The sequence below is a fragment of the Aptenodytes forsteri genome, unplaced genomic scaffold, assembly GCF_000699145.1.
Source record: "Aptenodytes forsteri isolate BGI_AS27 unplaced genomic scaffold, ASM69914v1 Scaffold3, whole genome shotgun sequence".
Classification (NCBI taxonomy): Eukaryota; Metazoa; Chordata; class Aves; order Sphenisciformes; family Spheniscidae; genus Aptenodytes; species Aptenodytes forsteri.
In genome coordinates, this window is record NW_008795283.1 from 2,625,551 (window position 1) to 2,638,388 (window position 12,838).

At 38.5% G+C, this 12,838-nt stretch overlaps 1 protein-coding gene across 2 annotated transcripts; it reads left to right on the forward strand.

Moving 5' to 3' along the window:
- Window positions 1-1,709: 1,709 nt before the first annotated feature.
- Window positions 1,710-12,167, forward strand: LOC103898912 (serine/arginine-rich splicing factor 5-like). 2 transcript variants are annotated; one of them, XM_019472063.1, is made up of 5 exons: window positions 1,710-2,164; window positions 5,721-5,791; window positions 6,562-6,648; window positions 8,988-9,060; window positions 12,036-12,167. In XM_019472063.1, exons 1-5 carry the CDS (start codon window positions 2,039-2,041, stop codon window positions 12,117-12,119), a joined length of 441 nt encoding a protein of 146 aa, XP_019327608.1. In that variant the 5' UTR covers window positions 1,710-2,038; the 3' UTR covers window positions 12,120-12,167. The 2 variants fall into 2 exon arrangements, with proteins under 2 accessions (XP_019327608.1, XP_009277570.1); XM_009279295.2 differs by having other exon boundaries at window positions 1,711-2,164; window positions 11,936-12,127.
- Window positions 12,168-12,838: the final 671 nt, after the last annotated feature.

Below are 12,838 nucleotides of genomic sequence, written 5' to 3' on the forward strand. Positions count from 1 at the left end.
CGGAGGGATGGCTGGGAGCCGTCGGGGCTTGAAGGTGAGTGTAAAGCTTTCGCGTCCGCCCCGAAGAGCCGGAGGGACGATCGCCGCTGGGTGGGCCGACGCCTCGGTGATGGGGAACCCAAGGAGAGGGTCCTCCTGCCTTGGGGAGGCGGCGAGTCTAGCGCAGCCCTGTCCCGCCTCGACTTCTCAAAAAGGCGAACAAGCAGTTGTTTTTTTGCTGCGGTCCCATGCTTCCCGAGTGCTTTTAGGCCAGCATGTTTGATCTTGTGAGCCACTAGTGAGCAAACGCGGTTGCGTTGTGCTAGGAACAACGTGTCAAGATCTGCGACTTGCAGGTGTCGATACAGATCTCAACTGCATTGTGCTCCCTGATGTTTGAGTAAATAATGCATGGACAGATAGTTTGCACGTCTTACGCTGTATCTGTGGTACTTTCTCAGGCAGTCAGTTCCATCCACCCCATGTTCGTTTCCTTCTGTGATTCTTCTCTCCTCCCCACCTTGTTTTTCTAGAACTAAGAACTAAAAGTATTGAACAGCAGTTACGCAGTCGTTTTAATCTGTCAAATCTATGTTGTTCCCAAAATGAGTGCTGTTGCCAGAGTGACTGTTCTTAACCGTGTTTTAAAGCACATAGTTATGTAAGTCTGTCCTTCCTCTGCAAAGGCCTGTCTCTTTTTACCCACTGCTGGCCTTGCTAGTGTTTGTGTGGTAAGCGTGCACTGGGGAAACAATCTGTCAGAAGACTAGCGACTCTGCGAGGGAGCTGAATCAGTCCTCTGAGCTGGATTTCCATGTGGGCATAAAAATGCAAGTGTGGGCACAAAGGAGGGAATGGTTACAAAAGCCCTTGTAGGAGAAGCACAAAACTTTTCACGTGAAAGCAATTAAATAGCTATCACTTCAGGTCGTGGTTCGGGGACAGTTTAGGTTAATCTAAGTAAGTGCTGTCACGCTTCTGCCCCTTGCCCCATACGAAGCCCTATACCCTGTCTTCCAAAATTCTGGCACTTCTCTGATGGCACAGTGAGCCCGAATAAAGAAGCTAATCGCTAGAAACCTAATGGGTGTTAACACAGAAGGTAAATCACGCTCATTCAAAATACTGCATCCAAATTGTCTTGAACTACTTTCACAGCTAACGTGATCTGTTGTCTGTTTACTCTGTTTGCTTTACAGCCCAGTATTTTAGTATAAGATCACATTATATTTCCACTCTTTAGGGCTTGGATTCTTTGTATTTTGTATGACAACAAGCTGAGCCAAATAATTAATATTTTCCAGTCACAAGAACTTAAAAATTTCTAAATCACATAAACTGAAAAAGTGACATACTCAAGGTAAACAATGGAGCTTCAATAAAATATCTCAAATTGTGTGTCCTGGATCAGTAAATAGTTTTGAAAGTCTGCATATCTGAAATAGCCTTTGTTTTTGCCATTGTTGAAATCTCGTAATAACAAAATGTTTCTTCTTCATAACTTGATAGACTGTTAAAATATGTTATTTTATGGTTAGTGCAAATTGAAATAAACTACTGTTCATCTTTTGGATGCTAATATAACTTTTATTAAAGCAATCCTTTCAGGTGAAAGCAAAAGTTTGAGAATGTTTTATGGTGTTATTCCAATGATTAGCGTAACAGTTTTGGTTGTTTTTTTTTTAACTGCTCTTAGCCCAGCAAATTCATCTTGGAGCTTATAGAGTGGTTTTTTTCATGCTCTGTGGTACAGAAGCCTTATTAGTCTAGCAACAAACAAAAACATTATTTCAGATGCAAGAAGTCTTTAAGTTATGTGACTAAAAAGGACAAAGCTGGGAGTTCTGTGTAGGTTCTGCTAGAAGTTAGTAAGACAGGATTTTCTCACTTCTCTGGCTATAGGGAAGAATTGGGTTTTTAACATATACCTGGAGGACGATAAAATCAAATCCCATTTAACCAAGATCTCTGAGATGTAAAAGTGATCTTAATCACCCTATTTTAAGTTTGTTAATCTGATAAACGTTGCTGTTTTTTTTTTCTTAGCATCGACCTTAAGATGAGTGGCTGCCGTGTCTTTGTTGGCCACTTAAGCTCACGTGCTCGGGAACGGGATGTGGAGAAATTCTTCAAAGGATATGGACGCATACGAGAAATCCATCTTAAAAATGGATTTGGATTTGTGGTATGTAACACCTTATTTTCCTTTCTCTTGCTTGCAGGTACTAGCCTTGCTAGGCTGATGTCAAGGAAGGGAAGATGTTTAAGAGAATAATAGTTCTAATGGGAAATGGAAAATATATTAATATACATTTCAGACTGCTTTTCAGATGTTGGGATTACAGTTTTACCTGGTTTTGGCCAGATTTTGCTCAAAATCTTGGTAATAGTCTAGCTATATTAAATGCATTGTCTGATCATAGTCTTCCATGGATTTAAATTTTATCCCTTATTTCTGAAGACAGTATAAATACCCTGTTACGGCATCACAAAACTTGACAAAGTCTTGACCTGGAGAAAAGTTTATCCAGAGTCACTCATGTTCCTCTCTCACTCCTTCTAGTCTGCTTGGTCACATTTCTAAATAACGGCGTGACATAAAAGCAAAGTAGTTGGCTAAGACAACAGGTGTAATAGGTGCTTGCTGTTGGATTTAAGCAGCATGGCTTTTAACCCTTGTGCAGCTAAAGTTAGGTATATTCACTGTCAATATATGTTCACAGGACGTATGTGTCTGTCAGACTATTAAATGAAATACACAGTTGATTGGGTCTTAGTTTCCTACCACTGCTTTCTAGAGCTCTATGCTCCTAAACTGTTGTCCAAATTTTTACAGCTTTACAGGTTCCCAAGCTGACTCAAGATCAGCCTGTTTCTTAACTATTATCTCCTGAGAACTGATAATTAGCTGTTCTGCAGTACTGAGTTCAAACTGGAAAGGTTGATACTGCCCTCACACTATGGCAGGCTTACATGCCATTTGTTCTGCCAAGATCAATCCCTTGGGTGAAGCTATGGGAAAAGAACAAAAAAACAGGCTTTGCCCACTTTAGTTTCATGTGAGTATTACTTCTTGACTTGACTCCTACATGTGCTAGTTCCTGATTGCCCTGCAGTATGAGCTACTTCTTGTTGACTGCCAGTAGGTAAATACCTGCCTCTTAAAGTCCAGAGGTAAATCGCCGATCTAGACGTGAGCCTGAGTTTATTTAGTGCGTCCTTTCCAATTGCTGCTATGTCTCAATTGCCTTTCCCTGAGCGTTCCTCTTCTCTTTTGGGGCAGGGCTGTTGACTCATTCAGGAACAACTTCTGTTCAACTCCCGTACATGAGTCAGCCAACCATCCTTCCTGTCTTCTCCAGTTCCTAGGCAGAAGCATTTTCTTTTCAAAGCTCACTAATAAGCTTGAATAATCATCCCATAACTCTGTCTAAAAATTTTAATTCTTCTCATGATGGAGAATTTTTTCCTTACAGCTGAATAAAACTTCCCCCCCTTTGCTTGTCATCCTGTCACTGTGCACCCACATGAGGAAAGCACTTCCATCACCTCTGTAACTGTGTTTTAGTATTAGAAGACTCTGACTAGATCCCCTTTGAGCCGCCTTTTCTTCAGGCTGAACAAACATGGCTCTCTCAACCTTTCTTTGTTCTCCAACCTTCTGATCGGTTTTGGTGGCCCACTCCAATTTTTCAATGTCTGTCTTGAGCTGGAGGGGCCAAAACTGGACACAGTGTTCCAGGTGTGGCCTGACAAATGCCACGTAGGGTGGAATAATCACATCCCTTGGCCTGCTGGCTGTACTCTTACTGATGCAGCCCAGGACACGGTTTGCTTTCATTGCAGCAAGGCCAGACTGCTGACTCACACTTAGCTGACTCTTCACAAGGATCTCCATGTCCTTTTCAGCAGAGCTACACTCCAGCCACTGAGACCCCAGCCTGTTCTGCTGTTTGGGATTATTCTATCCCAGGTGCAGGACTTGACGTTTATCTTTTGTTAAAACTTGTGATTCTTGTTGGCCTAATCTTTCAGCCTATCATGGTGTCTCTGTGTGGTGGTTTTTCCTTCTGGTATATCTATTTCTCCTCCCACTTTGGTGTCAGCCACAAAATTGGTGAGGGTGCACTCAGTCCTGTCATCCAGATCATTTATAAATACATTGAATAGTATTATCCTTTGCAGTACTTCGCTTGTGATGGGCTGTCAGTTCATCTTTGGTTTTGGTTATTTAAAATCTGTATTTATAAAACCTCTTACAAACCCAAGTGATTCTGATTGAACGTTGTTGTAGCGTTAAAAGCATGTTTCATTGTGCTTGATTGAAATTGTTGCTTAATCTTTGAAACTGATTATATTTACTGAAATTCTGTAAATTTCAGTGCAGAATGTTTTCAAACCACACCATAAAGCTAGTATGTAAAGCTAGATAGACTTGCAGACATGCTTCAGTTTGTTAGAAACGAGCTGAAATCATGGGAGTTGTAGGTGCTAACTATTGATATTCTTAAATGCTGGGCCTAAATGAATTTTCTCAAGATAATCTTCGCATCATCATGCAAGGATGTGTGATGTTTCACTTGGTAGTGAAACAGATTTCAGTGCAGAGGGGGGAAGATTGTTTAAGCCAGTATTGCTTCCAAAAAGCTGTTTATAGTTACGCAAATGTTTTCTTCAACTTGAGAAGCTGCTTCTCTGTTGTTCATTGCTGTCAAGCTGCAGTGCCACGGTTTTTTTTTTCATCATCCACACTTGGTTCAAGCAGTCCCTACCCAGCTGCTTGTTCTCACTGCTTTATTTCTTTCCTTTCTCCCCTTGCCTCGCATGGTGTTACCACAGTTGTTCAGCCACATAATGAACCTACCTGGAAAGCCGATGTAGTTGAAAAATAACACTGTCTTTTTCACCCCACTTCCTGCACAAAGTGTGCTGTTTTTCATCTGGATAGGTTTCTTGACCTAGTTTCCTGCAGAGCTGTACAAACAGCTTTGCCAAGAACCAGTGGGCTGGATAGTGGGCAGAGGCTACTTGGGCTGATGAAAGCAGCAGTGCTGCCAAAAGCAAAGCAACAGATTCCGTTGCAACAGTATAAGGAATTGCATATTACAGCTGATCCAGACCCACAGGTGGCCGGTGCTGAAGAGGGGCTTATGTTTCTTACTCTTCTTACACAGGCACCTTTTTGCCAGACTAGTGAGCTGAATTCACTCAGAAAAAAATCAGAAGGGCTTTTTTTTTCTGGTTCACTCTTTCTTTTCCAATTCAGTAAGAATTGAATCAGCCCCAGAACTCTTTAAGAGGGTTTTGGGAGTGCACAGCTCTCCTGCTTTTGGTTGCAGTTGATCAGCTCGTGCTGTTATACAGGATTTCCCTGTATGTAGGGCTGTGTTTTAAACTGTATGCCTTGAAGTAATCCCCCCACCTCTCTCCCAAAAAGTATTCTAGATATTTCAGTAATAAACCAGGTCATTTAATTGATTTATTTTATGTAGGTCCTGCAAATAGTTATACTGAAACAACTGAGGGAGGCAAAACGAGTTTGCGGGGTGGAGGGAGAAGAAATGGTCGTGAATGGGAACATCTTGGCTTTTCAGTCATAAATGTACTAGGAATCCACTTCCTTGTTCAAAGTTCTGGCTGATACGTGCTGCAGAAATGTAAAATTTATAAAGAAAACATGTTTTCTAGCATTTGAATATACTGTGAGGGAAAATACTTTTTTATTCCTATTTTCTTTCTAGGAATTCGAAGACCACAGGGATGCTGATGATGCAATTTATGAACTAAATGGTAAAGAGTTGTGTGATGAAAGGTAAGCTTGATACCATAATTACCTTTAAGAACAGCAAAAGTGCTTTGCATCCAAATACAGTGCATTAGCTTGTGCTCCGACACCCGTTTCTTGTGGCTCTATGGTGGGATACACCTTCCATAACTTTATCTAAAGAGATTCATTGGGATCCTGGCTACAGTCTTATATAAGGCAAAGATAGTTTGGGACTGGAGTAGGGGTGGTTTGGAGCAGGGCTGACTGTTTTCTCCACTTGCACTTATTTCTCCTTCAAAGCTAACTCAAGGTCTTGTCACTAGAAATATTAGTAAAAGTGAATTGAACTTATCTATTTGTTATTTATCTGTCTGTTGACTTCAGAAAATAAGTTGATGATAGCCTTTCATCATTTGGAGTGTTGCCTTTCAGTTTGCAACAATGTGGACTATAGTCATTGTTATGTTACAGTAATTTTTATTTGATTGTGGAATTAGGTTGTTATTATTTTGGTACTCTTTTCCCTCTGTGATTACTCTTGGGCTCTGGTTGAGCAAATTTAATTGTTTCAATCTGAATTACAGACCCATGACAATTTTCATGAAAGTCTGAGGCAGATGAATGAGACAAGAGAATACCACTGTTCTGGCTCTTGAAATGCCAGTGACTGTGTTATAAATTGTTGCTTGCAAGGGCAAGATAATTCTTGTTTGTGCACATGTGCTTCCAGTTGCGAAACATTTAAGTCAGTGTCAAATACTTAAAGTTTGTGTTTTATTTTTTGTTTGCTTGTTTTGTTTTGTTCCTATCATAAGGGTTACAATTGAGCATGCTCGAGCCCGAAGAGGAAGGGGCAGATTCCCACAACGGTTCAGTTATTACCAGTCGCAGAGTGGATCTAGGTAGGTGGTCTGGACTCTGTTTCCTACAAACAGAATAACTGAACAACTGTACTGAAATACTGTTTTCTTCTTGTGGTTGGAGTTAGGGATCCAGCTCTGTGCCTTGTATAGCTTCACAAAAGAAGTTTTATGTTCTCAAACCTTGGAGGTCCATTACTATTATTTACCTCCTCTGGCTGAGGAGAATGTGGATTTTAAAGCAGTTTAACTGGCTTGCAGAGGTTCACAAACCTGTTACGAAATGCTCCCTCTCTGTGTTGTAGGCACTATATTGGTCTTGCTTCCTACTGTTGTGTAAATGATGTGAACGAGTAATGCTGCAGTTGGATTGGCTGTTTTTAACAGTATACCAAGAAAAATGCTAGAGCTTCTCTCTTGAGGCTTTTGTCATGAAACTGAGCTTACAGGCTAAGCAGAATTATTGTAGAGCAATAGTTCAAGGTATTTACCGTCTAACCAAGCTTTCACATTTCCAGTTGTATGGTTATCAAAACGCTTACTACAGCACAGCATACAAAAGGAACTGCATTTGAGAAATAGTGCTAGGGCACAAGATACTAGCATGTGCAGAAGTGTTTAAATACCAGTTGACTAAGTTTGCTGACCGAGCAGGTGCCTTGCTGAAGGAGAGCCTCTGTCCTACAACGGAATCTGAAAAACAGGACGTAGCTCATATCTAGAATACCTGTAGTGGACATACAGTATTTGTGGAGTTGTTCGCTTTCGATGATTGAGCCAGTGGTGAACCTTGTACCAACTTGCAGTGGAGTTTGTGAAAGTTCTGCAGATTTGCATATATTCCACCAAACAACTGCGTATTACATCTTTGTACTTTATATCTACCTGTGTGAAGTAAATATGTATGGAATAATTTACTCTGTAGAAACATTTATAGCTGTGGCCTATGCAGAGTAGAGTTTGGAAGAAAGACGAAGACTTAACTGACATAAACCTGTGCGTTTGTTTCAAAGTCAGAATTGCTGCCAGTTACAAACCAGTGTCTGGAACATCTAATTTGCATATGCAAGTATGCTAATTAGATTATTTTTTCTTTAGTGGCAGTAACCTTGATGCGGTATAATTGGTCCGAGGTCCAGGCTAAAAGTGGACTTTTAAAGTAGGAAGTGTGATTGAAGGTCGTGGGCATCTGACGTTGTAGTCATGTTCATGACGTCAGACTGCCGATGCCAGACAGGAAGAGACTGCGGTTTGCAATAATGGAAAAATGAGACTCAGCCTGCCAGTTTTGGGACTCTGGGACCTCTGTTTAAATGCCTGGAAGATCTGGATGTTCTGAAAAAAATTGGGACACTTTGAGGTATGCACTGAAATGAAATTGCCTGTGCTTCAGTGTACAAATCAATACATACAATTTAGGATTATGTTTCTGTGGGAGGAGAAGATGAGAATTTTCTCTAAGGTCAGTGTTCTTGATTCTTGAATCTTTTTGTAGTAATACAATGTAGTGCCATTGTTAGAATCTTGCATTACTTATCAAAAGGCTGGCATGCCTTTTTCCATAGTTCTCAGATCCCTTTGGATTCAGAATGACTAGTATTGGGAACAGAAATGACCTGCAAGGGCAGTATTCTTTCCAGATGTCTTACTCTTCTTTTCTGTATGAACGTTTTCAAGCCACATTTTCATTTTTGAGAGGGTCTTTAATTTTTGGTTAAGTGAAAAATACCGCCTTTCATTCAGGAACTGTAAACTGCCACAGTTATTTCAAGGCAACCAGTTATCTAGCTCTCATTTTACTAAAATAAGAATATTTCTACTCACAGCAATATCTAATATAGGTCATGGTGGCATTTATAAATATTAACAAGTGATTTGGAATTGAGAAGCATGAACTAAGATGCCTTTAAATTGTGCCTTCTATCTCCCTGACATGAAGCAGAATTTATCCCTCCCTGACATGAAGAAGAATTTATCCTACCAACTAAAAAAAAAAAAAATATTGCCCTTTACATGAATATCCTCCAAAACCGTATGTGTGAGCCAAGCCTGTCAAATACCAAATTTAAACTAATTCTCTTTACGTTATTTTCATTCTACTAGGCACTTATTTCAGTGTATCTAGAAAAAATGGCAGCTATATTGACTGCCTTGGTATAAAGTTCTTCATCAAAATCCTTTTTAATACCCTTGTAGCAGCTCTCTTCTTGTAGTGGACTCTTAAATATCTTATTGACTAGGGAGAATCAAATCTGCAGTCCAGCGACAAGGAAAATACTTAAATCTCTCAGCAAACTATAGAAAACATCAGATTTCTTAAGTTCTAAATTCCTTACACTGGAGACTTTTTCCTTTTTTTTTTTTCCTCTGAACTCTTCTAGCCGGTATGGACCTCCTGTTCGTACTGAACACAGGATCATAGTTGAAAACCTTTCATCCCGTATCAGCTGGCAGGTGAGTTAACGTCATCTTTTTTTACACCTTATTTTCCTACCCTGTAAGCAGACTGCTTTCAGCCTAATTTCTTAATAAAGCCATCATAAATATTTAACCTGAATAAAAAATAAGCAAAAAAGCTTCAGTGATTGCTAAAAACTAGCATTGAAAAACTTGAAGTCTTTTGTTTCACATCTGCGCAAATAGTTTTATAACTAGATTTTGTAGTTGGGAACTGATTCTTGCTTACTTGCGTTTATCAACTGATAAAACTTTGGAAGATTCTAGATTGTTTCTAAATTATTGAAGCATAGCATCCACTCAAACTATGTCATCCTTTTGTATTGTTACACCTGGAAGTGCATGCCTTTGTTCTGAGTGAAATTTACAGTCTTTTCTTCAGTTTTGCAAAATATTTTTGTGACATGATGATTGAGAAGTCTGGTAATACATCATTAATAAAGGGTCTTAATCTTAAGAAAGCTACTGTGTAAAGTATGCTTACTGTAGATATTTTTTAAAAACCCCAAACTTTCAGTAATTGTCTTTTGAAGCTTTCTTACCACCCTTCTTATTTTTTTTTTCACCCCTAAAGCTAAAGTTTTGCTAATTTTTAGCTGGCTTTTAACAGAATAACCATATAATCAATTCCTTTAATTATGTTCTGTGTCGTATACAGTCTATAAAAAGTTTACTTTTTTAAGGGCATAACAACAGATGCTATTTACAAAAGGTGAGTGAGTAGTGGAGTTCAGTCTTGTTCATTAACCTTTATATTCTTTGAATAAAGAGAGCTAGTGTACTGAAAGATGCAGTAGAACATGTTGAATGTTCAAAGCCTTGGTGTTGCAGCTAAATCCACATGAGGAGGCTGTTTGGCTTGCCTGAAGCTCCACTGATGAGTTTCATAAGAGCTTGGGTACAGTCCATGCAGATAAATGGTTGAACTAGGTTTGTTTATCTTCTGCATGACAGGTTCAAAAGGTTCATAATTGTACAGTTGTGTTAATTATTGAATAACTAAAAAAACAACTTCTGAGTTCATGTGATGAGCAAGTGGATTTCATCTAAATATCTTCTGGGTATGCTATGCAGTTATGTACATGAAGAGATTGTTATAAAACACAGCGCTTGGAAACGACAGTAGGGACCAGAGAAGTAAGCTAGAATGGAGTGTTAAGGAGAGTAAATCCTATAATGCTGTTTAGTGTTAAATTCATAACTTGAAAAAAAAATTAATGTTTCTGTAACTTTCTTTTATTTGTGAATATTTATAATGGCTTTATGTGTACTTACCATTTTAGCCCACCCAAATCGAATTTCATGCTGATGAATCTTTAGGATTCTAATTAAATGTTTTAATGACTCTCTTAAATGTATGATAAGTTAGCATATAAGAGACTTTACTTCTTGATACCTGCCTAAATAGAAATCATTTGAAGCTAACATCCATATGCAAGCCTCGTTTAGTTTTGAAGCTGTACTGCTTTGATACTGACTATAGTGTTTTAACTTCTTTTAACTACTTACACAACAGATTAAAATAGCTAATACATTAACAGTAGTGGCATTATTCTTCCTTTCTAATCCCTGAGCTTCTAGCAAGCACAATCACTAGGAACCTTGCTTGAAAACTTAGGCGCCTAATTTCATCTTTGGTGTGTGCAGATCCCCATGCTTTGAGAACTTCTTCTGTCTCCTTTAAAAGTTACTGTGTTGGGATATTTAAAAAAAAAAAAACCAAAACAAACCACAAATAAAATTTGTATTTAGATCAGTTTCCTCAAATTGTTGACTATTTTGTTAATAGATAATCTCATCTTTAAGTAGTAGACAAACTGTCAGAATTCTCCTTATTTTAGCAAACGTATTTCTGCATGTTCAGAGCTTTCCAACCACCCTCATTAGTTCTTCAGTATCTGTGAATTTTCAAGCAGTTGGGAAAAGTAGACCTGTGTTACATCAAGATGTAATTTTTAGTATGTGTTTTTCCTATTTATGGTTGTCCTACACCTTATTTTCGTTTGCTGCTAAGGACAACAGGGTATTCTTGTGCTGTTTAAGGTGAACCAGAACAGTAAACTTCGGATAAAATTTGACTGTTCCACTGGTTAAGTAAAACCGGATAAAGCATTCCCCTAATAATAGCAAATACTCTGTTGAGCTTTTATAACACATGCACACTTACTGTCTTTTGAGCAATAATGTTGGCATCTTAATCATGTTGACATTACTATTACAAATGATGTTTCATGATGATGATACTTAGGATTCGGCGTATAGTGTGGCAAGTCTGTGGGGGCCTCAATTTTAAAGCCTGAAGTTATTGAATTAGAAAATAATTATGTAGATTAACATTTTCTGACTTCCTTTTGCCTTACCAGCCGTGGTCTGGTTAAGCTGTCATTGACTCGAGCAGAGCCAAAAGTTTGCTCCTTGTCTCTAAATTGGGATAAACATACTGAGGTTGAAATATTACTTTTAATGGTGCTGTAGGGCCCATTTTTCATTTGCTATTAAGGTTTCTTTGTGTTAAGCACATGTGAAACAAGGAAAATATCTACTAGTTTGCATACGCAAACAGTTTTTAAAATAAAACTGTTGAATTTTAATTAAAAGATTAGATAAAACTAAGCCTTATATTCTGTGGCAAATGTTCTAAAGGTTTTTCTTGGCTTTTTGTTTTGTAGTCTTTTCTTCCTTAAGCCTATTTCTAACCAAGTGCATTTTGAACCTCTTCTAACAACCTTGATTTGGTTAACCCTCATTTTTCTTGTGTGGAGGAAAAAGAACCAAAGATTTGGGGGTTTTCTAGTGGCTGAAATTCTAGGGTTTGGCCTGTTCTGAATTTTCCTTTTGGTTCCTATGACACTCCTGTTTTTTGGCGATCTAGATCTTGGTTTGCCTGGGTTTGATCTCGATTGGCTAGCACAGATCATCCTCGGGTTCTTTAGCCACTTCTGGAGACTGGAGACTATGTCCAGTGCTTTCAGGGCTTCTGGTACCTCCGTGAAGCATATTGCTATGAGCCATCACTCTGCCTTTCTCATGTAAGAGAGTTCCTCTTGGCCAGCTAGGTATTGGACAAGCAACTCTTTGCTTAAGGTACCTTCTTATATCATCTGCCACTTGTGGCATGTTGTGGTAAGTAGTCTGGGATTATAAAATACCAGATACTGTTTGCAAAAGTACTGCTTTAACTTATACAAACGTTTAGCGCTTTAGTGACCTTTTACATTATTTGTTTGTACTTCATCCTACTGCTAAGCAAGTAATTTTACAGTGTCTGCGTGTTTAGCCTCTATTAAGTTAAATACAAGGGCGTCTATTGATGTGGTACTGTAGTGTGACAGATATTCAAGTGAAATACAGGAAAAATTTTTCCCTTTGTAAAATTATTAACGATGTAGTAATTACACCTTTTTGCTTTTAATTTTGCTGTGAAGTTGGGGGAGGTGAGCATATAAAATGAATTTGTCTACATATATTGGATTGTCATTTAACTGGGTTTTAGTCGTGACAATTTGCATTTAATACTACGTTGCTTTTCATCTGTTATAGTTCTGATTTCAGTGCATATGTTGGTATTTTAAGTATTGCATTGTGTTTTCATAACAGCTGGTTTTGGGATGCAGGATTTTTTTAAAAGCAGTATCTTATTCACGGTAGTTGTAAAAATGAGGGATCCTTTCTATATGCAGCTGCTATTAACATAGGCTGTTTCAGAAACTTTTTTCTAAATTATATGTATTTTTTTATATATATAAAAATATAAAAACATTAAGCAGTTTTAGCA

Excerpts from the sequence above, each read along its gene's own strand:
- LOC103898912 (XM_019472063.1), top strand. The coding sequence starts at position 2,039 with ATGAGTGGCTGCCGTGTCTTTGTTGGCCACTTAAGCTCACGTGCTCGG. Across the intron at positions 2,165-5,720 it reads AAAATGGATTTGGATTTGTG|GAATTCGAAGACCACAGGGA; the intron begins GTATGTAACACC and ends TTTTCTTTCTAG. Across the intron at positions 9,061-12,035 it reads CATCCCGTATCAGCTGGCAG|GGCTTCTGGTACCTCCGTGA; the intron begins GTGAGTTAACGT and ends CAGTGCTTTCAG.